Below are 26,754 nucleotides of genomic sequence, written 5' to 3' on the forward strand. Positions count from 1 at the left end.
ACCTGACCGGTTGTTGGCCCTTGAGGACTGGAGTTGGCCATCCTTGCTCTAGACCAGTGTTTTTCCAAGTCCTCTCCTCGGGTTCTCAGCCAGACCAGGTTTGAGGCAACCACTGATGCAAACTAGGTGCATTGCTTAGTCCTACAACTTTGTGTGGCCAGTGGACCCAGAGGAGGGATTTGATAATCACTGCTTTAGACAGCTCACATAAGCCCTTGTTCACTATGCGGTCATTGCGAATCTCGTATATAAATATAATGTATACCCTGTTCATTTATGTAACTGTATTTGTAACCATGTATTATTTGTCTTAACTCTGTGCCCAGGTCATACTTGAAAGCGAGAGGCAACTCAATTTATTACTTCCTGGTAAAATATTTTATAAATAATTAAAATAAATCTCTGCGAAAGAGAAGCCTTCAGTCTCATTTCATTGGAATGGAGATAATCTCTCCTGTAGCATGGGGAAGCAGCGTCACATACGGCCTACAGTTTAAAATCATCCACACAAAGATATAGAACATGTCAACTCCACTAACTCCCCGTGTCACTCAGGGACACCTCACAAGGGGTCCGCTCAAAAGCAATAATCACACAACAGAACTCTTTCACTGTACTACAGAAATGATAAAGGCCACTCATGGGCACAGTCACGTGTCAGGCAGGTCACCAAACCAGTTTTGCACATGAATCCCTTGGCTGCAGATATTAAAAAGGATGTATTACCGACTCTTTGAGTAATGATTAAATGATAGACTTCCCATCATATAAAAACTCCACAGACTTCCTCTCCCAAAATCCACACACCACATTACCTGCCAATCAGCAGCAACTCCCATGCTAAACAGGTGAGAGAGCACAGGCCCCATGCTGAGCTTATTTATACTGACCACACAGCCAATTACACAGGAGTCCCACCTGGACACTCCACCCTCAGGCTGTTAACCCGTTCAGTGCTCCGTAAGAGCACAAGATCTTCATGGGCCTATAATGAAATCCTACAGTATACTTCGGGAGTGTCTGCCTCTCATAAGAACACAGGGCTGTAAACCCTTTCATTGCCAGAGACTAGCAAAACATAGAAGTTAATAACTCAACAAAACGTCCAACAATTCTGTACGTATTTTGATATATACAGTAACTGACTATTTTCAGGTTATCACTGATTGCCTTTTCCAGTCCATGTTTTATAGAACTGGTTTCCAACCCCTTAAAACGACAGGCGTTTGCCAATCTTGGATACGAGGGGGGAAACTAGCAACAGATTTATCAAAGAAAGAAGCCCCATTGCTTTTAATACATTGTGATTTTGCCCAGTGTTGAACCCAATCTATAGCGACGCATACATTTCTTCATATATGGCTTCAGAATAAGAAAAAAGGTACATCCCAAGATAACGTCATGCTCAGATTTTTGGGAGTCCCAAAGCTTGACAAACCAATAAAGCACCTATGACCTCAAATCAGTGACAACTATAACCTATGGGACTGGGATTTTAGGCATGCGTAAAACCCAGTCCTGTTAAATGAGATTTGGTCAATGTTACCACCAGGTTACAGATTATGAGGCAGTGCTCAATCAGGCATGGTTTTCTATCTACGGCAGGCCTGCACAACTCCAGTCCTCGAGGGCCGCAAACAGGCCAGGTTTTCTGGATATCCCTACTTCAGCACAGCTGGCTCAATTAGTGGCTCAGTCTGACTGAGCCACTAATTGAGCCAGCTGTGCTGAAGTAGGGATATCCAGAAAACCTGGCCTGTTTGCGGCCCTCGAGGACTGGAGTTGTGCAGGCCTGATCTCCGGTATAGCAGGGGTGGCCAAATCCAGTCCTCAAGAGCTACCAACAGGTCAGGTTTTAAGGATATGTCTGCTTCAGCACCAGTGGCTCAATCAGTGGCTCAGTCAATGACAGCCACCTGTGGTGAAGCAGGCATATCCTTAAAACCCTGACCTGTTGGTGGCCCTCAAGGACTGGATTTGGCCTGATCTTTAGGATCATCCTTTGAGATTTTCAACACTGAAAATAGCCGTGTGCTCAAGAGAGTAAGATCAGGGGGAAAAAACAGGACAGTCCCTTATCATTTGGAAATGGTTGATACTCCCAGACTCTCACGACCGATGTTATCTTGCCAAAAAAAAAAATGTATTATAGATGTACAATAAATTAAATCTTCATTGTACTGTCCAAGCATGGGTGTTTTACGTGTGGGATATCCCCCTATGAGATATCACTAGATGATGTTTCACTGGGTGGGGGGTTATTTGCCTTCCTCTGGATCAAAATACTGTAAATACAAATATAGGATAATTGTCTGTTATCTAAATGTAACATGGGTTGAACTGGATGGCCATGTCTTTTCCCCCCCAACCTCATCTACATTGACACATTGACACATTGACACATTGACACATTGACACATTGACACATTGACACATTGACACATTGACACATTGACACATTGACACATTGACACATTGACACATTGACACAGCCACCTTACCTGGATTACAGCGATGGATTGTATTCCAGCCCTGCCTTTTTCTTACCTCCTACACAGGAGCATCCAGGGATTTGTAGTCTTTTCCCCTCCAAACAGAGACTACAAGTCCCAGGATGCATTGAGACGAGAGCAAAAATACAGGACTGGAGTGAAAGGTCTTGGGAACAGGGCAAATGGACAGGTGCTGTATGCCTGTATAATAAGAGCAAATGAGGGGAGTGTAATGGTACCAGGGGGTACTGTGTTTATGTCTTTTCACACCCGCAGTGATACTGCTTTTATATTTAAGATAACATTTTTTTTTTACGAAGATTCTCCTTAGGCCAGGAGGACAACTCCAGTCCCCGTAGGCCACCAACAGGTCAGGTATTCAGGATATCCCTGCTTCAGCACAGGTGGCTCAATCAGTGGTTCAGTAGATTGAGCCACCTGTGCTGAAGCAGGGATATCCTGAATACCTGACCTGTTGGTGGCCCTCCTTGAGGACAGGAGCTGCCCACCCCTGCCTTAGACACAGGTTGACTTGTGAGACATTTTTAGGAAAAGTGGCCAAACCTGCCCACTGGTAAATCTGGGCTCAGATTGTTATCCTTAAGGCTGCGCTTATAGTGCCGGCGACTCGACGGTCAGGCTAAGGTCACTGGAAAAATCAAATAGAGATGACTTGGGGTCACGTTGGGTGGGGGGGGGGGGGTGTCAGGCCCTGTTCTACTTTTTTGTAACCTGGCCTTTTTTTTTAATGAGCAGGACATTCTCAGGGGGCAAAATACGTATATTATATGAAATAAACCAATCAAAAAAAAATATATACATAGGTAAGGCACTACTGAATATCTATTTTTGATCTTGGCACTTCACAGCTGGGGTTGAGACACTCCTTTATCCATTTTCTGTGGATATACCATTGATTAATTATTTCTCTATTCTTTTTCTGACTCATTCATGTACTGCCCCGTATATGAGGTTCTGCTAACTCTGTGTATCTACTTCTATTTCTTATCTGTCAGTAAACATATCACGTTCTGCTTTATAAGCCTAACGACATCTGTGTACTTTGTATGAGTGCGGGGTAGACTTTGTTTTATTTTATATTTATTTGGGAATTCCCTGTCTCCCCAAGACCATTACTTAAATCTCTTGATATACATTATACGTATCTTTGATTTTTTTTCATCATAGTTGGTGGTGTCTGACATTTTTATATGTTTCTATTATACGAGTTTATTTCATTTAGGCGTCTCCGGGCATTGCTGCTTTAAAAGAGAACTATATGTTCCCGCTTATCTCTGTATTTACATACTGCTAATTTGATGGATCTCGCAGGCAACTAAAGTGTTAAAGCCTCTGCTCTGTAAAAGGGAATTGCTTTCAGCAGATCACAGCATGTGGGGATCGATTTCTGGACTGGTGACATCCCATGCTCAGGGCCCTTGGGACAGATCAAGGGGTCAGCATAAATTAAACCTGCTTTAAACTGCTGCCCCACACAACAGGATATATATATTTAAACAACTAGTGTAATCAATTCCTTAGAAATAACCAATCACCCTTAAAAATAACATTTACTTATTTGTTTCTGCCGAAAAATTTATGTTTTTTTTTTTACACGTCTTTTGAAATTCATTATCAGATACTTAGCATTACACGTCTAACTTTTAAACTAATGATGTAATCTCAATTACTTTACAAATAAGAAAAGCAGTGTAATTTACAATTAACTTTACAAAGGCCCTTATTCTATATGTGAAGATTTTAGTCCCAGCCCTGTGCATGGATGGAGATGATCTTTTCTCTAGCAGGGGAGCGTTTCTTCACTGTATATCAACTATAAGCCTTATCACTGCAGAGCACATAAAGGCTCCAAAGCATGTGGGACAAAAAGATTTAAAATACTTATAGCTACCTGATTTCTCCCCTCCCCCCCAATACGTGTCAATTACATGTAATCCATTACCTACGGTAATGCCATTAGTTCACCTAGGCACCTAGGAAAAAGGAGTGCCACATCAAATAGGGGAAGGAAATTTGAACAGTGACACGTTACTTCATATACCCATAGGCTAAATGTATGTAGCAAGATCCTCACCTCACTAGTAGTTTATATGAAATGTCTCTGAGCCATTATCTGGCAGTTAAACAATATTGTGCAAACACCCCATAAGTGCCACATGTTGCCGGCACTGAGGGGGTTATATAATTAAAGCAGCAGTTCAAGCAATATCCTACGTGTTTAAAAAAAAAAAAAAAAAAAAAATCAGTTCTGTACTATGAGAAAATACTTGTAGTATTAAAAAAAAGGAAGACATTTTTGATGTTTCTAAGGCTACGCTTAAAGTGCCGGCGACGCAATGGTCACTGTAAAATCAAATAGAGATGACTTCCAGCGATCGCGACCAATCCGTCGCGCTTACTATAAGCGCACGCGATGGCGGCAATGCATTTGTTTAGTCGCTGTCGCTGGCACTATAAGCGCAGCCTAATATAGGATGCATTTCCAAAGTGACAGCCCCCTTTCCCCTTCTGATAGGCTCTGGCTCTTGAGCCCCACCCTCTCTCTAGCAGTGCACCAATTGTATCTAGTAACTGCCCAGTCAATCATATTCCAGGACTACATTGCCCACAATGCTGTGCAAGAACTGAATTAAATAACCCGAAGCAAGCGATCAATTACAGGAGAACGGATCGATCTGCAGTTTAGCTAATCACTTGTCAGTGTGCAGATTGTATTGATGCGCATATTGAATGGGAAAAAAAATAAATATATATATATATATATATATATATTTAAACAAAAAACGGCAGCTTGAACTGCAGCTTTAATCCACAGCAGCACTCCTTTCAGATCTAAATATAGGTCTGTTGTAATAAGTGTGCCAGGTTTCTAGAGAGCTGTTCTTCTTTTTACACAGTAATCGCATCATACATTATTCATGAAGAGGCTGCATGAAAGCCCCTGTGTGTGTCTCCGTATCACACGTGGCTTTGTGCAGCACAGCTGGCTGCTCCAGTCCCCCAGCCGGAAGTGACGCGGAATGTGAAAGGGGTCTATTCCCCCCGCTCACCCAGGAGATAGAGCGGTTTCACGTCGCCTTTGGCCCCGCCCCCTTTGCTTCCGCCGCCCGGGCTGGGAGTCAGCTCTCCCGGTGGAATGGCGGGGCGGACGGACCGGGCTCCGCTGCTGGACTGGGCCGAGGGGCCGGGGCTCAGCCCTGCTCCCGAGCCGGGGAGGGAGGAGAAGAGCTGGCCGCGGGGTTACCGGGCGGGTCGGGGACCCGCGGGGGAGGAGGAGGAGGAGGAGGAGGAGGATGCCGCTCTGCAGCAGCTGGAGGACGATCACATCGCGGCTGTATTCGTGGTAACATTCGATCCTCGTAGCGGTGAGTGCTCCGTGCAGGTGCTGAGTGCCACGGGCAGCTACCTGCAACTGTGTCTATGCAAATATATATAATTATATGCGAAAGATAATATAATATATATAATATATATTTATTGTGTGTTTTAGTGATGTATGTATATCTTTATATACATTCATTTTTATATCTGTCAGGACATTTACGTTTTGATCAGTCTATATCTGTGCCTATCCATACATGTTTGTTTATATATGTGCATGTCTATAGTTGCTGACCCCTATATTACCTTCTATGCCTTGACATGTCATATCTATATATATCAGTTGTATGTACTGTGCGTACATAGAAATGTCTGTCTCTACAGAGAGATTTGACAAACTCTGTGTGTGTGTGTGTGTGTGTGTGTGTGTGTGTGTATGTATGTATATATATATTTTTTTTTAACCTTTATGCACACTTGTATAGCAATATATCTTTGGTTGCCTCTGTATATGTGCGTCTACCATTTCTATATGTCTGTTTCCATAAGTATAGGTCTCGATGTATGCCTGATCTTGTCTCATTCATATAATCTAACACCATCTATCTGCCTACTGAAGGTTGTTGTGATTATTGGACCAAGTTGAAATTGATACATCGGGGGTGTGAACGGTTGCTGTCACAAGTGCCATCTAAATATCTACCCTTTCCCCCCCACCCCTTCACATTACAGTGCAGGAAAATCACAATTTTCCTGGACTATAACTTGTATTATATCCATGATTCATTACACTATAATATCTTCATCCACTCCTGCCCTAAACTGTATGTGTGTCTGTACAAGAACATCAGCAATTCTCTCTCTAATTGTATCCAGCTGACCAGTGCATGTCCCTTCATCATTCATTTTAATCGGTGTATCCATTTAATGCACCTGCCGGGCGTTGATATCCTGGCTCTGTAATGTATATACTGTACCTGGCTTCTATTGTCTTTATACGTTGTGTCTGTATGTTATACACATGCTAGGTGGGTTTTAACCACTTGGTCACCTCCATGGCTCTGCAGTGTGTTTCCTCTCCTATAGCAATTCATTGGAATAGAGTTCAACCCTCACCTCCCCGAACCCCCCCTTTTTACTTGTTTAGAGTTGGTATGCAGGCCAGTAATACCAGCAGTGCGGGGGTTAACTGTATTTGTGACCCAACTGAATGTCACATTATCTATTCGGTGCAATTTGGTTGAAAGCTTCCTGGGTCGGATGAGGCAGGATCTGCTCTAACTTCTTCAGTCAAGATTGGTAGATGTCCCCCTGTGATATACACAGGGGACAAGTGTTACAGGTCATTGGCGATTGCAGAGACCTCCACACAAAGTGACAGTGTTTGTTACGGCAGAGAATGTATCATCCCTGCAGTTTGCTAGCTCCGCTCCCCACCCTGGAGCAAGGAGTTAGTTACTGAAGGGAGAACAGGGTGACCCTCGTAGACTCTAGGAGTTGGGAGAATTGAAGGGCCCAATAATTAATAGTCTATAATAGTGCCTTATCAACTCTACATGTGTGTGTGTGTGTGTGTGTGTGTATCTCTCCTCCAAGATCCGGAAGGAGCAGGATCACCCCAGAAAAGAGATCATATAGTGTACAGTACACTGTGTATAAAGACTGGATCTGAGCTTGGCTCATATGTCAGTCCACTTACTAGAAAACAGAAGTAATAAAGCAGTTGTATATCTAACGTCCTAACGATATATCAACTGTCGACCTTTTTTCTGAGCCTCTTGCTGATTGAGTCTGTATGACTGATTTTTAGCAGTGTAGAAAACAAGACCCCGATATGCCCCTGATTTTGTGGGAGGCTCGCCTCTAAACGCATTCTTGCTTCCGTCTCTGTGATGCGTTTGGACACCAGGAAAAAGCCGTGCGGTTTTGAACCCGCTCTGTAAGTGCGTGTATGAAAAATCAGATCTGGTTCGCAAAATATGTGGTAGCGATGTAACCTGGAGTTTAGGGTGGGCTTGATTAAGCCTATCTCCCCCTTATTCTGTTCTCTTCCCGAATTGGTCCCGCGCCATAATCTGATTACTTGTTTTTGGGCAGAACAATCTGTGTTTTTCGCCATGCGTGAAAAACAAGAACCATGTAAACCGTGCAGAAGTGTTTTACAATGCTTGCCTAATTCGTTAGTTTTGAAAGGGTCAGTCCCTCCTAGGACCAACGTTTGCTATTAGCAGATGGGGGTCACATCTGGGTGACTGACTTTGTACCCAAATTTGACACTTTTTTGTAAAGTATTTTGAAATAATTTTTTTAAAGTTGGTTTGTAAACATTGGCCCATATTCACTAAATGATGCAAAGCTTTAGCACGACCGACTGTAACTTCCGTTCAAATGAATGGGCGTTTAGATGTGCTAAATCGTGGCACCTTTTTACTTGGGACGGGTTTGCTTTCTTCTGGCTGCTCCCTTTTTATCTGTTGTCGGTGTGTTCAAGAAGAGTTTGCACAGGCAGCGCCCCCCACTTTCCCCTTTCTATGGGCTCTCTGAGGACAGTATGGGGGTAAGGGTAAAGAAAATACAGGATTGACAGACACTTCCCATTCAGAAGCCCCTTAGAAATGCAATTTGTAGGTAATTTCCAAAGAAATAAGACCCCTTTTTGCTTGTTGCACAGTTAGATTTAAGGAAACCAACACGGGTCACCCCCCCCCGGCCTGGCAGTGAAGGGGTTAATTTGAGGTTGGACCCCCCATCTGGCAGTGCAGTGGTTAATTTTAAGGCAGGTGTCCCCTGTGTGGCGGGGGGGGGGGGGGTTAATTTGAGGCTGGGGTCCCCTGTCGGTCAGTGAAGGGGTTAATTTGAGCTTGGGTCTCCTGTCTGACCTGCTCTCCAGGTACGTAGCCCACATTCCCCAGCTCTCCCGCTGTTGGTCCCCATTCGCAATGTCACTCCTTTGTTTACCTGCCTCGTGTGTCTGATCTTATCTGGCACCTGTTCCCTGTGATCCTGCCACGTCCTCTCCAGGTAGCTGTGAGGAAAAGGCACGAGGCAGCCTCCCCGGGGCAGGTGGGGGTGGAGGGGGAATGGGGCAGGAGGCAGCCTCCCCGGGGCGGGGGGAGATGGGGTCACCCCTCATTACAAACACACCTCATTCTGCAGGACACAGCTGTGGAGCGCAGTATAGAAGTGCACAGGTTAACCCCTTCACTGCCCGAGAAACCGTGCATGTGTTTAACAGCAATTTGTATGTTCAAACCTTCGCTGCCAGAAAGTCCCCCGTAGGCACTTTCATTCTTTCCCCCATGACTCAGAAGTCTGTGGCTTGAGGTTTGTGTAGGGAGAAGTTGCTTTCTAATAACCGAAGGGGACAGTGATCAAATCCGTCCATGAAAAGGAGGGTGACAGAAATGACAAGTCTGTCCCCCTCCCCCTCCCCCACGTGTATCTCCCCACACGCCCAGTGACACCGTGACATAGAGACACGGTGACAGAGACAGGAGGGACCTGTGGATGGTTGAGCCTCTGCTTCCATTGTTCTCTGACTGCGATACTGGGCGTAGGAGTAGGTAGAGTTTCGCTGCTCTGTTAATGTGGGATACAGGAGCTTACACTCGTGGTGACTTCCTATGAAGGCTCCGTCACAGAGACCATTTATTACACGCAAAGATCAATCTACCCATGGAACACTTTTATCTGGATGTCATTATCATGTATACAATACAATTGAATAGAGATGGGTGGAACGGCCATTATCTGTTCCGTGGAATTTCCCGGTCTCTTGTGGTCTATTCCAATCTTTGGCACGAGATTCCATCGTCCGGATTCCCGATGGAATCCTCGCTATCCGCCGGCACTTTCTTGCCCCAGCGGCTTCTGCGGAAATCCGTGGCCGGGAATCCACCGGAATCCGTTCCATGATGTATGTGGAATAAAAAAAAAAAGTATTTATGCTGCCACCTCCCACATTTTTTGCCTGTTTCACACTTTCTAGTGAGTGTGGGTGGGAGGAGGAGGAGAGCGAGCGAGATGGAGGGTTGTGGGGCATTAATTTTGAGATATCTATATCTTTATCGAATCTCAGTGTGTGATCTCAAAATACATATACTGTAGTTGTATAGAAAAGGGGCACTCACGTACTCAGTGGGCGAGTAGCTCTGTGTTAAAGGTAGTAGTGAGGGTTTGAGGGCTATTGCCTATTTGTTGGAGAGTGAGTTTTTGTCAGGGCCACCTGTGTCTGCTGCTATATTCTGTGTTGTTGACCTCCGGTGATTCTCTGTATATGGACAGACTGGGGATTTCGGTTCACAGGCCCAGCTGTTTGAACAGGTGTGAAAGCACGAGATGTGGCTGCACGTGATGTGTGCGCAAGCAGGTCAGGCTGGTGTTAGCGTTGCGGAAGCAGTGCCCAGTTCTAACCTTTAGTGGTCCGCCATTATGGGGTTTTTGAATTGGTGCCCCGGGATCTGGTTTCAGCTGCACCACCTGAGTCTGCTATGCCCAGCACCTCTACTGCTGATCTACCTAGGGCACAGGAAGCCTTATCAGGCAGGGATGTGTGGATTCAGGAGGTGTTACCACAGGCAGGAGGAGTGGGTAGGGTAGCAGGGAGCGATTCAAGCAGTGAAGAGGTTGCAACTTCTGTAAGTCTTTTTAGTCCGAGGAGTTTCAGCTGAGGGTGACATGGGTAGTGGTAATGGTGGCTCTTCCGAGGTGTCCTGAAGGTGGTGAGGCGGAGGAACGTGGACGTAACTCTCTAGGTCTTGGTAGTTCCCTAGTTTGCCTTCTTGCTATTGAAGACTCCTCCCCTAGCTCGCAGACATCACACGATAGCAGGCGTCTGCCCAGGGGAGCCACCAGCATGGTGTGGGAATACTTCCGATTGCCCAGTCATGGCTTGGTGAGTGTCTCTACGGTGCGTAGGAATAACAGTGGAGGACTCCTGGGGAAGAGTGGTCTGCAGCAACAGTTGCAGACTAACCACTATGACCTCTGGGAGAGGCAGCACAGGTGAACCTGTGTCCTCGCGTATCTCAGGCCGTGAGGATTCTGTTGTGAGTCATCGTGGAAGAGACATCACCCACCGAAAGAGGTGGTCTCCTCTGGCACATCAGGCAGGCTATATGGTCCACCCCTGCTGTGAGAAGTGACTCTCTTGCTTCTTCACCCATCTCCCTGCCTGTGGAATCTCCTCCTGCCTCAAATTCACCACCACCCCAGAGATAACGGCGTCGGGGAGTGAGGGCGAGACCTAGTAGGCTTCAAAGTGGGAGTGGGTTTGGTGCCACAGAGCAGACGCTGCGACCCTTTGTGGGGTATTCTGGGTGGGTGCCACCTGCACCGTGGGCATGTTGTTAGTAGTGGTAGAGGTAGTTGAAGGGATGTGGACATGGCCCATCAGCGAGCATTTGAAGCAGTACCACCCCCAGCTATGTCACCATTTGGAGTGGTTGTGGTCAGCCTCAATGTGCGCTAATGATCCTGTTCCTTTTGTTGTGCCTCAATTACGTGGCAATGGAGATCCTCGCCGCCATCCTCGCCGCCATCCTCGCCGCCATCCTCGCCGCTATCCTCGCCTCCATCCTCGCCTCCATCCTCGCCTCCATCCTCGCCTCCATCCTCGCCTCCATCCTCGCCTCCATCCTCGCCTCCATCCTCGCCTCCATCCTCGCCTCCATCCTCGCCTCCATCCTCGCCTCCATCCTCGCCGCCATCCTCGCCGCCATCCTCGCCTCCATCCTCGCCTCCATCCTCGCCTCCATCCTCGCCTCCATCCTCGCCTCCATCCTCGCCTCCATCCTCGCCTCCATCCTCGCCTCCATCCTCGCCTCCATCCTCGCCTCCATCCTCGCCTCCATCCTCGCCTCCATCCTCGCCTCCATCCTCGCCTCCATCCTCGCCTCCATCCTCACCTCCATCCTCACCTCCATCCTCACCTCCATCCTCACCTCCATCCTCACCTCCATCCTCACCTCCATCCTCCTCTCTATCCTCACCGTGAAAGCAATTGGCTCAGTCCCAATTCATTTCCTCGGGCCTACTTTGTCTTGCATTCACTCCTTCACCTGGTCCCTTTTCTGTCGGTCAGTCACTATACAGAACACCAGATTATTTAAGTCCTTATAACACAGATGCGTACCGACACTGGCTGCACCGCGGCCATTTATAAAGTTTGGGGTTCAGGTGCACCATCAATCTGTCTCATGATTGTGTTGGATATTGCACAATCCCTTACCACTATTCTCCTCTCCAACAAACCCATCCTGCTATTATTTCTGCTGCGTCTGGCAGACTGCGCATGGCCTCTTCATTTGACATCGTTGGAACACGGCTATTTATGCTGTTACTGAGCCTTATCTCAGTTCTCCTCCAACGTCTTCTTTTCTTTTTTTTTTCTTTCTTTTTTTTTTTTATGGTTTTCGTAAAAAAAAAGATGGTTTAAAAGTAACATTTAAAAAAAAATATATAGTTAATGTTTATAAACGTTTTACATTGCATTTCTATAGTAGATCATGTTTTACCAGATAATGGCGCTTTTTTTTTTCTTTCTCCAAAGGAATTGGAACATGTCTAATAGCATTAAATACCATTCAATCATTAAATATGTCAGTTACTACTACCTACTAGTTTTTTTTATTACAGACACTGTAGTAATACTGTGTTGTTAGTAGTCAATTATATTGAAAAACAAAAGAACAGTCGCTCTATGTTAACTTCTAATTAATAAGTGCCGCCAGCCTAGATGTTACATTGGTGGCTGCTGCTGTTTTATGCCGGTTTGATCGATGTAAATGGAATCCTATTGTTTTATAAGAAACATATAGGGGGGAAAGAGAGAACCACATAAAGCATCAGAGAAACCGATAATGAACACGTGCGCTGTAACTGGAGCGCTGTAACTGGAGCGCTGTGACGGTGCTCGTCTCGGACCCTTGCTTTAATTTCGTGCTCCTCTGTCGAGCGTTCGCTCTCCTGCTTATGTCGTGTGATAGCGAGCTGGGTCAGTGATTCACGTGTATAACACTCAAAACAAGTGTTTTGCACAGTGCAATAGATATTAATCATTGAAAAGTGAGAGCACCAAACAAATAAATGGACTGTGTCTTTTTGGCCGCCCGCCCGCCCATGTGTTATTGAGAGATGGAGAAGTAACTAGTTTTAGGACATATCAATGTGTAACAAGCCAAGCACTGACACTTCCCAACCTACTGTAGATGTTGGGTGGTGGTATCTGCCGGCCGGCACACTGCGCCAGGTGTCCAGTTCACCCTAGATGTTATGTTGTGGAACTGCCTGGCATGGCACGCCAGCTTGGGTGCAGTCTTATTTGGGCCCCCACTAGATGGTGAAATTAAAATATAACTAATATTATGACATATATTTTGCAAGTTTTGGATTTGCCAATAAGATGGTGGTGGTGGCAGGAGATGAACAAGCCACTAACCGCTGGCACGCAGTGACTGACAGACTCGGCGGAATCTGGCAGGCACATCCATCCGAGACTGGGACTAATTAGGCAGCCGCAAAGCTTAGCTACGTTTAGTTTCTCAGTCAGCCTCTCTGACCGATTTTTGTTAATTATTGTTACTGAATTCTGCTTCCCCCACATCAGCAATGTTAGTTTCAGTAGCCGGGACCCCTAGGCTTATTTGAACTTCCCGTTCTGATTTTACTGGAGATTCATGGTCGTCTAGGCTGGGAGAGGAGGTGGACCTTCTGCAGTGAGATTGGGATTTAGTGGCTGTGTCCTTCTGCTTATACTTGCTGTGAGTAGAAAGCAAATCGGCCCCAGCACCACAACCTTTTTACTGATTTTAAAGCTGCAGTTCAAGCAATATCCTGTATGTGTGTTTTTTTTTATTTATTTTTTTAATAAATCAGTTCTGTAGTAAGAACAACTTTGAAAGATCAATTTTCTTGTATTCTATTTTAACAACCATTTACTAAGGCACTGCCCCTTCATGTCCTGGCACACCCCTTTTGTGACCCCTGCCCTCCCTCTTGCACATGTCGGTGCAGGAGTGCTCATGAATATTCATCAGCTTCCACTGAGTGACAGAAACAGAGGAAATACATTCCCCATTTTTAAAGTTGTCGCCAAACTTCGCCGATCAATAGACGGAGAACGAATTGACCGGCAGCTATGCAGTTCTTTAGGTAAGTAGAGATTGCCCACATGAAACTATTGAAGTAAAAAAAAAAAAACAACGGGAGCCTGGACTGCAGTTTCAACTTGATCCGATTCAGCACCACCTCCTATACTACGTCCACCTCTTGTTACCCCTCCATGCCTACTTTAAAAACATTTCATCCAACCAGTAAAGCTGGGATTATTATTAGACATGTTATTATTTCTTCACTTGTTATATATGCTATACTAGGCTTGCTGCCAGCTAGCCTCGGGTCAGACAGGCTTTTATCTGCTGCAACATACTAACCCTACTGGAAGTTGCACAGTTGTCCTCCCGTCCCCATCCACCACCAGACACTCCACTAGTTGTTGGTATCCAATAAATGATTAAGCAAGCAAGGCCGGTGAGATCCGGCGAGTTGACAAGTACTGGACACACACAGACATCTCAGTTAAAGAACACAAGTTTTATTAAGTAAATGTTTGACCTGGCTATAACAACTACACAGCCAGCCCTAAAAGCAAGCAATCCAATTAAACTGGTAGATTTCTACTTGGCGTGTACACTAATTGGATATTAACTAGTGACTGCATTGGTGTGGCAGGGTTACTGGTCAGTTGACTTGTATGTGGAATGGACACAGATGGTGGTATCTAGTTTAATTAACTTTACACAGTATAACTAGTAATATAATGGTAAACTGGTATAATAACAGTATTACTGTATAATAAATTAAACATCTCCTGTTATCTCATGCAGAGACTTCTCTATAACTTTATCTATATATAGCAGCTATATCTCATCCCTTGCTAACCCACTGCTGGATGAAGCCTCCCCAATGATCTACCATGTACTGCGGTTGCAGCCTCTCTTCTCCACGTTGCTCCATATCTGACACAATCCTCCCAACTTTCTTTAGGTCGTTGTCTTGGTCTTTGAATTTTTCTTGGAATCTAGTTGAGAACTATCTTTGTCCAACGATGGTCATTTCGTGTGTCTGTGTGTCTGTGTGTCTGTGTGTCTGTGTGTCTGTGTGTCTGTGTGTCTGTGTGTCTGTGTGTCTGTGTGTCTGTGTGTCTGTGTGTCTCTGTAGTAATATTTTACAGTGAGGGATTTTGTTTTGCTCTCTGTGCGGCTTTTGCAATTTGCACAGCATTCTTTGTTTGCCTGGCTGGGTTCTGCTGTGAAACTGGCAGGGGTACTGGTACCAATGTGGTTACTGTAGTAATGCAGTGGTGTCTGGGCTACGTACTGGCTGGCACACTAAGTGCGGAGAATGAGAGAAACTAAATGTCTAAGTTTCCCCTTGAAACTGTCAGTATTGTTATTAATATGATTATTGAATATTAAAGCTGCAGTTCAGGCTCCCATTTTTTTTTTTTTAACTTCAATAGTTTCAAGTGGGCAATCTCTAATTACCTAAAGAACTGCATAGCTGCCGGTCAATTCGTTCTCCGTCTATTGATCGGCAAAGTTTGGCGACATCTTTAAATATGGGGAATGTAAATCGTTGCTATAGGAACAAGCATGCTTGTTAAAATAGAATACAAGAAAATTGGTCTTTCAAAGTTGTTGTTTTTTTTTTTAAAACAGAAAATGCTTAAAGTATTTTTTCTTACTACAGAACTGATTTATTAAAAAAAACACACATGCAGGATATTGCCTGAACTGCAGCTTTAATAGACTGCTATATAATTTCTATAATAGAAACGGTACAGCAGCCCGGGCTACTGAAGCCAGGCAGGCCACAGCCCAGCGAGTGGCATGGACATGCATACAGGGGTCAGTCCGGTCAGTCACAGCTTCATGGTTAAGCTACAAATTTTATTAAGTAAATGCATCAATTTATAACTATATGTAACTAAAACTTGAGGTTGAAAATGACGCCCAATTGTACATTATGGTGAAGAAATCTTTAACAAAATAAATGTGAAGGTAGAACTGCAGCGTTAACGTAGGATACCATGGTAGGAAGAGGACACAGTTTTATATGGGGTCAGGGCGTTAGCCTGGTTTTCTCTGTCTAACACTGCCCCTTCTCTCCCTTCCTCAGGGAATATGGTAGAGTGGTGTCTACCTCAAGACATGGACCTGGATGGAGTGGAATTCAAATCGATGGCCAGCGGGTCCCATCGCGTCCAGTCGGATTTTATGTGAGTGGCGGGGGTGGGGAGCGGAGAACGGGGTAGGGAGAGAGAAGCCGGGGGGGCAGGGCGGAGTTATTAGGGGATACTTTGTACAGCTTTGGTACGGCCGTAGCAAGAAGGCTATGGCGCACTTGATTTTTCTATCTACTATATATTTCTGAAAGTGTCCTATGTGTCCGGGTCTGTATGTGTCTCCCTGTGCCCCTCCCCGTGTCCCTAGCGGCAATCTCATTGGACCTTGGGCCAGGCCAATGAGATTGCTCCCTTGGGCTGCCCGCCCCCGCACACCTCTCATTGGCCTGAGGCGGAGTGAAGGGCAAACACACACATCACTATACACACACATCACTATACACACACATCACTATACACACACACACACACACACACACACACACACACACACACACACACACACACACACACACACACACACACACACACACACACACATCACTATACACACACACACACACACACATCACTATACACACACACACACACCACTATACACATACACACACATCACTATATACACACACACACATCACTATATACACACACACACATCACTATACACACACACACACACACACACACACATCACTATACACACACACACATCACTATACACACACACATCACTATACACACACACACATCACTATACACACACACACACACACACACACACACACACACACACACACATACACACACACACACACACACACACACACATCACTATACACACACACACACACACACACACACACACACACACACACACACACACACACACACACACACACACACACACACATCACTATACACACACACACACATCACTATATACACACACACACATCACTATACACACACACACACACACACACACACACACACACACACACACACACACACACACACACACACACACACACACACACACACATCACTATACACACACACATCACTATACACACACACACACACACACACATCACTATACACACACACACATCACTATACACACACACACACACACACACACACATCACTATACACACACACACATCACTATACACACACACACACACACACACACACACACATCACTATACACACACACACACATCACTATACACACACACACACATCACTATACACACACACACATCACTATACACACACACACACACACACACACACACACACACACACACACACACACACACACACACACACACACACACACACACACACACACACACACACATCACTATACACACACACACACATCACTATATACACACACACACATCACTACACACACACACACACACACACACACACACACACACACACACACACACACACACACACACACACACACACACACACACACACACATCACTATACACACACACATCACTATACACACACACACACACACACACATCACTATACACACACACACATCACTATACACACACACACACACACACACACACACACACACACACACACACACACACACACACACATCACTATACACACACACACATCACTATACACACACACACACACACACACACACACACACATCACTATACACACACACACACACACACACACACACACACACACACACACACACACACACACACACACACACACACACACACACACACACACACACACACATCACTATACACACACACACACATCACTATATACACACACACACATCACTATACACACACACACACACACACACACACACACACACACACACACACACACACACACACACACACACACACACACACACACATCACTATACACACACACATCACTATACACACACACACACACACACACATCACTATACACACACACACATCACTATACACACACACACACACACACACACACACACACACACATCACTATACACACACACACATCACTATACACACACACACACACACACACACACACACACACATCACTATACACACACACACACATCACTATACACACACACACACATCACTATACACACACACACATCACTATACACACACACACACACACACACACACACACATACACACACACACACACACACACACATCACTATACACACACACACACACACACACACACACACACACACACACACACACACACACACACACACACACATCACTATACACACACACACACATCACTATATACACACACACACATCACTATATACACACACACACATCACTATACACACACACACACACACACACACACACACACACACACACACACACACACACACACACACACACACACACACACACACACACACACATCACTATACACACACACACACATCACTATATACACACACACACATCACTATACACACACACACACACACACACACACACACACACACACACACACACACACACACACACACACACACATCACTATACACACACACATCACTATACACACACACACACACACACACATCACTATACACACACACACATCACTATACACACACACACACACACACACACACACACACACACATCACTATACACACACACACATCACTATACACACACACACACACACACACACACACACATCACTATACACACACACACACATCACTATACACACACACACACATCACTATACACACACACACACACACACACATCACTATACACACACACACACACACACACACACACACATCACTATACACACACATCACTATACACACACATCACTATACACACACACACACACACACACACACACACACACACACACACACACACACACACACATCACTATACACCACTATACACACACACACACACACATCACTATACACCACTATACACACACACACACCACTATACACACACACACACACCACTATACACACACACATACACACACACACACACACACACAGTGTTACATACATTAGCGGGGCTCAGCAGCACATCTCCCGCTCTCTTCCCCACCGGTCCCGGAAGCTCCGCCTCTTCCTCCGCCTCTCCCTGTTTCCCGCGCTTTCCCCCCCCCCCCCCTCCACGTGGGAGCGGCCGGACGGGTGAGGGAGCTGCCGGACGGGTGAGGGAGCAGCCGGACGGGTGAGGGAGCAGCCGGACGGGTGAGGGAGCGGCCGGACGGGTGAGGGAGCGGCCGGACGGGTGAGGGAGCGGCCGGACGGGTGAGGGAGCGGCGGACGGGTGAGGGAGCTGCCGGACGGGTGAGGGAGCGGCCTTTACCTCCCCTCACCCCCCTTCACCTTCCCTCACTCACTTCCCCTCCACCCCCCCCCCCCCCCGGCGCCGCTACAGTCAGCGGGGGAGCGGAGTGAGCGAGCGCCCGGGACACAGCGGAGGAGCGGCCACAACACGCTGCCTCACGCCTCAGATCCACGTGGGACCTGCCGGACGGGTGAGTGAGCGGCCTTCACCTCCCCTCACCCCCCTTCACCTCCCCTCACCCACCCCTCACCTCCCCTCACCCCCTTCACCTCCCCTCACCCACCCCTCACTCCACTTCCCCTCACTCCACTTCCCCTCCCCTCACTCCACTTCCCCTCCCCTCACTCCACTTCCCCTCCCCTCACTCCACTTCCCCTCCCTTCCACATCCCCTCCACCTCCCCTCCACCTCCCCTCCCCCCCCTTCACCTCCCCTCCCCCCCTTCACCTCCCCTCCACTCCCTTCACCTCCCCTCCACTCCCTTCACCTCCCCTCCACTCCCCTTCACCTCCCCTCCACTTCACCCCACCTCCACTTCACCTCCCCTCCAACCCCCCCTTAACCTCCCCTCCACCCCCCCCTTAACCTGCCCTCCACCCCCCCTTAACCTCCCCTCCACCCCCCCCTTAACCTCCCCTCCACCCCCCCCTTAACCTCCCCTCCACCCCCCCCCCTTAACCTCCCCTCCGCCCCCCCCCTTAACCTCCCCTCCGCCCCCCCCTTAACCTCCCCTCTGCCCCCCCCTTAACCTCCCCTTCACCCCCCCCCCTTCACCTCCCCCCCCCTTCACCTCCCCTCCACCCCCCCCTTCACCTCCCCTTCACCTCCACCCCCCCTTCACCTCCCCTCCACCCTTCACCTCCCCTCCACCCCTCCCCTTCACCTCCCCTCCACCCCCCTTCACCTCACCTCCACCACACCCTTCACCTCCCCTCCACCCCCGCTTCACCTCCCCTCCACCCCGCTTCACCTCCCCTCCACCCCTACCTTCACCTCCCCTCCACCCCCACCTTCACCCCCCCACCTTCACCCCCACATTCACCGCCCCCTTCACCCCCACCTTCACCCCCCTTCACCTTCCCTTCACTCCCCCCTTACAACCTCCCACCTCCCCCCCCTTCCCTCCACCACCTCCCCCCCTTCCCACCCCCCCCCCCCTTCCCACCACCTCCCCACCTTCCCACCACCCCCCCCTTCCCACCTTCCCACCACCTCCCCCCCTCCACCCCCCCCTTCATCTACCCTCACCCCCCCTTCACCTCCCCCCCATCCCCCCACCTCCACCCTTCCCCCCTTCACCTCCCCTCCGCCCCCCCTTCACCTCCCCTCCGCCCCCCCTTCACCTCCCCTCCGCCCCCCCTTCACCTCCCCTCCGCCCCCCCTTCGCCTCCCCTCCGCCCCCCCTTCGCCTCCCCTCCGCCTCCCCTCCACCCCCCCCTTCACCTCCCCTCCACTTCCCCCCTTCACCTCCCCTCCTCCACCCCCCTTCACCTCACCTCCACCACCCCTTCAGCTCCCCTCCACCCCCGCTTCACCTCCCCTCCACCCCGCTCACCTCCCCTCCACCCCTACCTTCACCTCCCCTCCACCCCTACCTTCACCTCCCCTCCACCCCCACCTTCACCCCCCCACCTTCACCCCCCCTCCACCCCCACATTCACCGCCCCCTTCACCCCCACCTTCACCCCCCTTCACCTTCCCTTCACTCCCCCCTTACAACCTCCCACCTTCCCACCTCCCCACCACCCCCCCCCCTTCCCACCTTCCTACCACCTCCCCCCTTCCCACCACCTCCCCCCCTTCCCACCACCTCCCCACCACCCCCCCCTTCCCACCACCTCCCCCCCCTTACCACCCCCCCTTCACCTCCCCCCCAGCCCCCCACCTCCACCCTTCCCACCTAGCCCCCCACCTCCACCCTTCCCACCTACCCCCTTCACCTCCCCTCCGCCCCCCCTTTGCCCCCCCTTCACCTCCCCTCCGCCCCCCCTTCACCTCCCCTCCGCCCCCCCTTCACCTCCCCTCCGCCCCCCCTTCACCTCCCCTCCGCCCCCCCTTCACCTCCCCTCCCCCCCCTTTCACCTCCCCTCCCCCTTCACCTCCCCTCACCATCCCCCAACACCCCCCCCCCACCACCCATCCTCCTCACCTCCCCTCCGACCTCCCCTCCGCCCCCCTTCACCTCCCCTCACCACCCCTCCGACCTCACCTCCCCTCCTTCAATGCCTTTCGTCCGCCCTCCTGCCTCTGCCTTTCGCCCACCCGCACTTCTGCCTTTCACCCGCCCACCGCTCACACCCCTGCGCCACACAGCCGCCGCACGCACTCAACAGACACCCGCCACTCGACACACGCCCGCCGCCTCTCACCCACCCCACACACCTGCCGCATCCTGCCCCTACGCAACAATATCACTGACCAGCTGTCACCCGCACTCGCCACACCCACCGCCTCACACCCTAGCAGGACCTCGACCCACAGCCAGCACTCACTACCCACCCGCCGCCTCACACACGCTCACACCCTAGCAGGACACACGCCTCACATTTTCACATCACTTATGTCACCAAAATATACATTGTACTGTGGTGTGTTTACAATAAACCATTTTTATACAACATCGTATTACATTTTCTTCCATCTTTCTTTTCAACATTATTATCCAACCTTTACAACAAATACTCACCTATTGTTCCACCATTTATAAATAATACTACCTATTACGCATTTACATCCCGGGCAACGCCGGGTCTCTCAGCTAGTTTGCTATATAAGGCACAGTCCCCTCAAACAAGTCCCTTTTTTTTGTGAGGAAAAAACTTATTTATTCCACTGTGCACCTAGTATACAGGGCAAGTGCCCTTATTGTATAAACTGTGATAGTCGAAAATGTGCACTTGCACAAGCCCCACTGCCCCAAGGGCCTTTGTATCTCTGTTTCAAAGTGTGCAATAGACACAAAACAAGTTGTGCGGAGTAAAAAAAGCGACAAAGAACCTCCACCGTACAGTACAGCAAATAAAAACCCCACATGTGAGCACTTAACCATGTTTCACAGGTCTGCCATTCCCCATTATCTCTTAGCAAACAGTGCTTCCACTGCCGCCAGGGATTCTGGGTAATGACATGAAAATGAGCACAGTGTGTGTCACTCGTTGCTTCTGCAGGATCATTTTCAGGTACCTGAGATGCAGGGAGATCAAGATTCAGAATGAGCTGAATCGCAAACTAGGTTCTCCCATTTCAGTCCTCAGAGTAAAAACTCCAGGGTCTTAGCCACTTTGGACCATTGTACACATCTATACAGTCATGGTCCAGGTGATGAATTTGGGGTGAACTTACTTTTTTCCCTCTCGAACACACTGAAAGGATCTACACGTCAAGCGTGCACAATCCTTTCAATAGTTAATTTGATAAAATCACAGGAGAGCTGGCTCAAAATGTCACCCCCCCAATGGCCAGCGGGGAGGAGATGGTCTCCTCCTCCCGCTCCCTATATCTGCCCTACGCCTCATCTGTTGTCTTCCTTTTTTGAGGTACATGTTTTCCAGCTTTTCTAACCTCTGCACCTGGCGGTCATCTGCAGACCACTGACCTCTACCTCCACCTTTCTCTCTGGCTTTGAATCCTACCTTCCCTTTTCTCTCCTCCTGTTTTTACTGGGGGGGCTTCGACTGTCCTGTTGATGATCCCTCAGTCTCCTGGGCATTTTGCCATCTCTCATTAATCTCCTCCATACCAATGGACTAATTCCGGCACCCACAAGGATGGTCACTATTTATACCTGGTCATTACTAAAAACTGTTCCCTTTCTGATTTCTCTATTTCCCCTCCTTTCCGCTCTCTGACCGTCAACTCCTTTGATTCACCACCACTTATTCCACCCCCTATTCGCTACTCTCGAGCCATTTGCTCCATTGACCTCTGCTCTGACCTCTACCTTAAACACTAAACTCTCTTCCCTTTCTCCTTCCTCTGACACTGACAATCTTGTCAACTCTTACAACTCTATCCTCTCCTCTCCTCCTATATGCTCCGCCTCACTAAATTCACAAACACGCTCTTTTCGCACTTGCTCCTATGGAGGAAATCTCACACTCGGGCTGATTTTCTGCACTATAAATTTCTACTCTCCTGTTTCTAACTCTGCTCTCTCTGAGCACAGACACTATATATTTTTCTCACTCATCAACACTCACAAATCCAATCCACGCTGTCTTTTCTCTGTATTTAACCCCCCCCTCCCACTTTCCATACTTCCGTCATTTCTCCGACTACTTTTTAAAGGCAAGGTGGATGATATCCACAAGGAGACTCCTTTTCATCTGTTAGAGTTGGAAGTTTCTGATCTTCTCGTCTCCCTCTACCACATGCCCTCCCGATCCTATCCCCTCATACATTATCAGAACTCTTACTCCTGTCTTAGCCCCGACTCTCACCCACATCTTCGATTCCTCCCTGTCCTTTGGCACTTGCCCCTCCTTTAAACATGCGGTGGTCCCAACTATTTCCAAAAACAACCTAGACCCTACTTGCTTTAGTAGTTACTGTCCTATATCCCTCCTGCCTTTTGTCTCCAAATTGCCGGAACATCTCGTGTTCTCCCGTATGATCAACTTTATTAATTTCCATGCCCTCCTGGACCCCTTACAATCTGGCTTTCTTACAGATCACTCGGCAGAGACTGTGCTCACTAAAGTAGCCAATGATATACATGAGCATAGAACAACGTGAACAGAACTTCTTTTAAAATTAATGGTGTTCAAATATTTATTAATGAATTGGACTCGCATGTGCCCTTTAGTAATCACACAGATCAGCATAGAACCCAATCCTCTTCCAACTGAACAGCTCCTCCCGAGAAGATTAAAACCGCAGAACACGGCACAAAATAATTTTACTCAAAGTATACAAATAGGGGGAGGAATAAAAATACCCTCACTGAATCCCAATAAAAACGAGCCTCGAGTGTTATAAGGGCACACTCGTACCCAACTCTGGATCACAGGACAGATTTCCCCCGATCACTCGGCCTTGGATCAGCATTCGAGCTGCGACTCCAGTCGCCTCCCCTTCCGGGTTCAAGGGACCCAAGATGGCCGTCAGAACTACAGACAGTGTCCTCTGACTTAAAAAGTTAGCGATTTACCAACGCGTTTGACTGAAACCTCGGCATCCTCGATGAATATATACCCATTGAGGAATATATATCTCTTGTGAGAAAATCCGAAGATCACTTTCCCTTCTAACCCTGCTCGATCTCTCTGCTCCCTTTGATACAGTTAATCACCCTCTTCAACTTCATTTCCCATACTCCCTTGGTATCCGCAACAAAGCTCGATCCTGGTTCTCCTCATACCTTTCTCGTCGCAGATTTTCAGTCTCTCTTGCTAACATGTCTTCGGCTTCTGTTGATCTGTCTGTTGGTTTTACCCCAACACCAAGTCTTTACGTGTTTGCTCTGTCTATTCCTGTCCTTGTTTCCTATATGGCTATATATTGTTTGCTATGGCCGTACCAGAGCTGTACAAAGTATCCCTTCTCTCAGTCTTGTTTACTAGTCCAGTTATTTTTGTCTCAAGTTTGTTCTGCTTGTTGGTATGTTACCTTTGTCTATTCTGTTTCTGGTGCTGTCTTTGAGGGTATCATAGTAGTTTAGGGATTTCCTGCAAAGGAGTATGTTGTATATGAGGACAGCTTCTTTTTATTGGGCCAGCTAGAGTTTTCCCATTCAGAATAATTATTCATATAAATCCTTGAACTCTGAGGTTCTGGGCGTCACAATCGGCGTTTAATCTGCGCGTTCTCATTTCCATGTTACCCAGAACCCTTTGTCTCTGAACATTGGCTCTTCGTCTCGCTGTGTGAAGTTTGGGGGCTTGATGGGAATTGCACATGACCTGTTCAGGAGACAATGTGATGGAGGGTATAAAATATTCATTGCTGATGTATTTACAGTCGGTGCATAATGTCATGAAATATTAATTTGGATGAATACAAATACGTAAGTGTAATTTTCTATTCTAAAATATTAATATCAATTGCATTGACATTATTAATGTATTCAGCCATTTGAGTTGCTCCGTGTTGAAAAATGTAATCCCTTCAAAATAGATTATTAGAAAAATAGGGAAAATATAAAGCCTATGCCTCTACGTTTTGCGTTCTTGGCCTCTTGTGTCCTCCTAACTAGGTATTATCTAAAGCTTTAGGGATTGGGCATTGTATGTTCTGCCTTATTTTGACTTTAGTTTGAAAGCCCATGTAAAATATAATTACAGTACAACCTATGAAATTGACATTAACAATGGAACCGACAGGGGTCGCTATGGCAAAAAAAAAATCACATTTAAAGCTTCTGCTGTGTACAACCAGATCTAGAATAAAGGTTCTTTTAGAGCTTGCACTCCTTTTTATTGTGTAACTATTACCTTATAGTTGCTCACTGTACTGGAACAAAAGAATTGAGGTGCACGGAGTGCTGTCGGGGGAATTATCCTGGGGTGTATCCCTTTGTGTGAATAGGTTCAATAGTAGTTAGGCAGCGGGGACTCAAGTTGAAGAAAAGGTTTCTATATTGAATTTACATATTCCTCCTACGCGTTTCGATCCCAGCTGGAACCGAAACGCGTAAGAGGAATAGGTACATTTAATGAAGAAACCTTTTTCTTCAACTTCTTGAGTACCCGCTGTCTTCCTACTATTGAGTACAACCAGATCTAAGCATTTGTGGGTCTGTGTATCTTTGAGTATGCACATGCAAAAATGTGTGTGTGTGTATACGGATGGATAGATGTCTATCAGTCGTCAACACCCCTAAAGATGGTCCCCTTGTGGGCTGAAACGTAGGCCACATGGTGGTGTAAATACTTTCTTCATATCTTATGCCCTTGTTCAGTGCTGGTGACTACATTTCCTAGGAGATGGTGTGTGTGTGTGTGTCTCTGTCTGTCTGTCTGTGTGTCTGTCTGTCTGTCTGTGTCTGTCTGTCTGTCTCTGTCTGTCTCTCTCTCTGTGTCTGTCTGTCTCTGTCTGTGTCTGTGTCACCCCATGTTATTTTGTGTGTTTCAGTATGTCTGTGTGTCCCTGCATGTTAGCAAATTTGTGCCGTGGGGTTACAGAGCGCACACTTCTGGTGTTTAGGGGTCAACCGCTGTAAGTGGCCGAGATGACGTAAATGTGCTTACAAAATATTTGCCGTGTCTGACTCTCCTGACCGTGTGTTACAGGGGTGACTGCTTTCTTCTCCATGTATAAACAAACTTAATCTCCTCGCTGCCAGAGGAGCCAGAAAAACTGTGTGCGGGTGGGCCCGCCTCTGGCCGCGGGTGGGCCCGGCTCTGGCCGC

The 26,754-nt window shown here is 47.5% G+C and overlaps 1 protein-coding gene across 1 annotated transcript in view; it reads left to right on the forward strand.

The window, feature by feature from the left end:
• The first annotated feature begins 5,475 nt into the window (after positions 1 to 5,475).
• The window catches only part of DENND11 (DENN domain containing 11), a 33,278-nt gene continuing 11,999 nt past the window's right edge, over positions 5,476 to 26,754 (forward strand). Inside the window, exons 1-2 of the mRNA XM_075602618.1 lie at positions 5,476 to 5,878; positions 16,014 to 16,113. Coding sequence (XP_075458733.1) covers positions 5,650 to 5,878; positions 16,014 to 16,113 — 329 coding nt within the window. The 5' untranslated portion in view covers positions 5,476 to 5,649. The remainder of the gene's footprint in view (positions 5,879 to 16,013; positions 16,114 to 26,754) is intronic.

The sequence above is a fragment of the Ascaphus truei genome, chromosome 5 (assembly GCF_040206685.1).
Source record: "Ascaphus truei isolate aAscTru1 chromosome 5, aAscTru1.hap1, whole genome shotgun sequence".
NCBI lineage: Eukaryota > Metazoa > Chordata > Amphibia > Anura > Ascaphidae > Ascaphus > Ascaphus truei.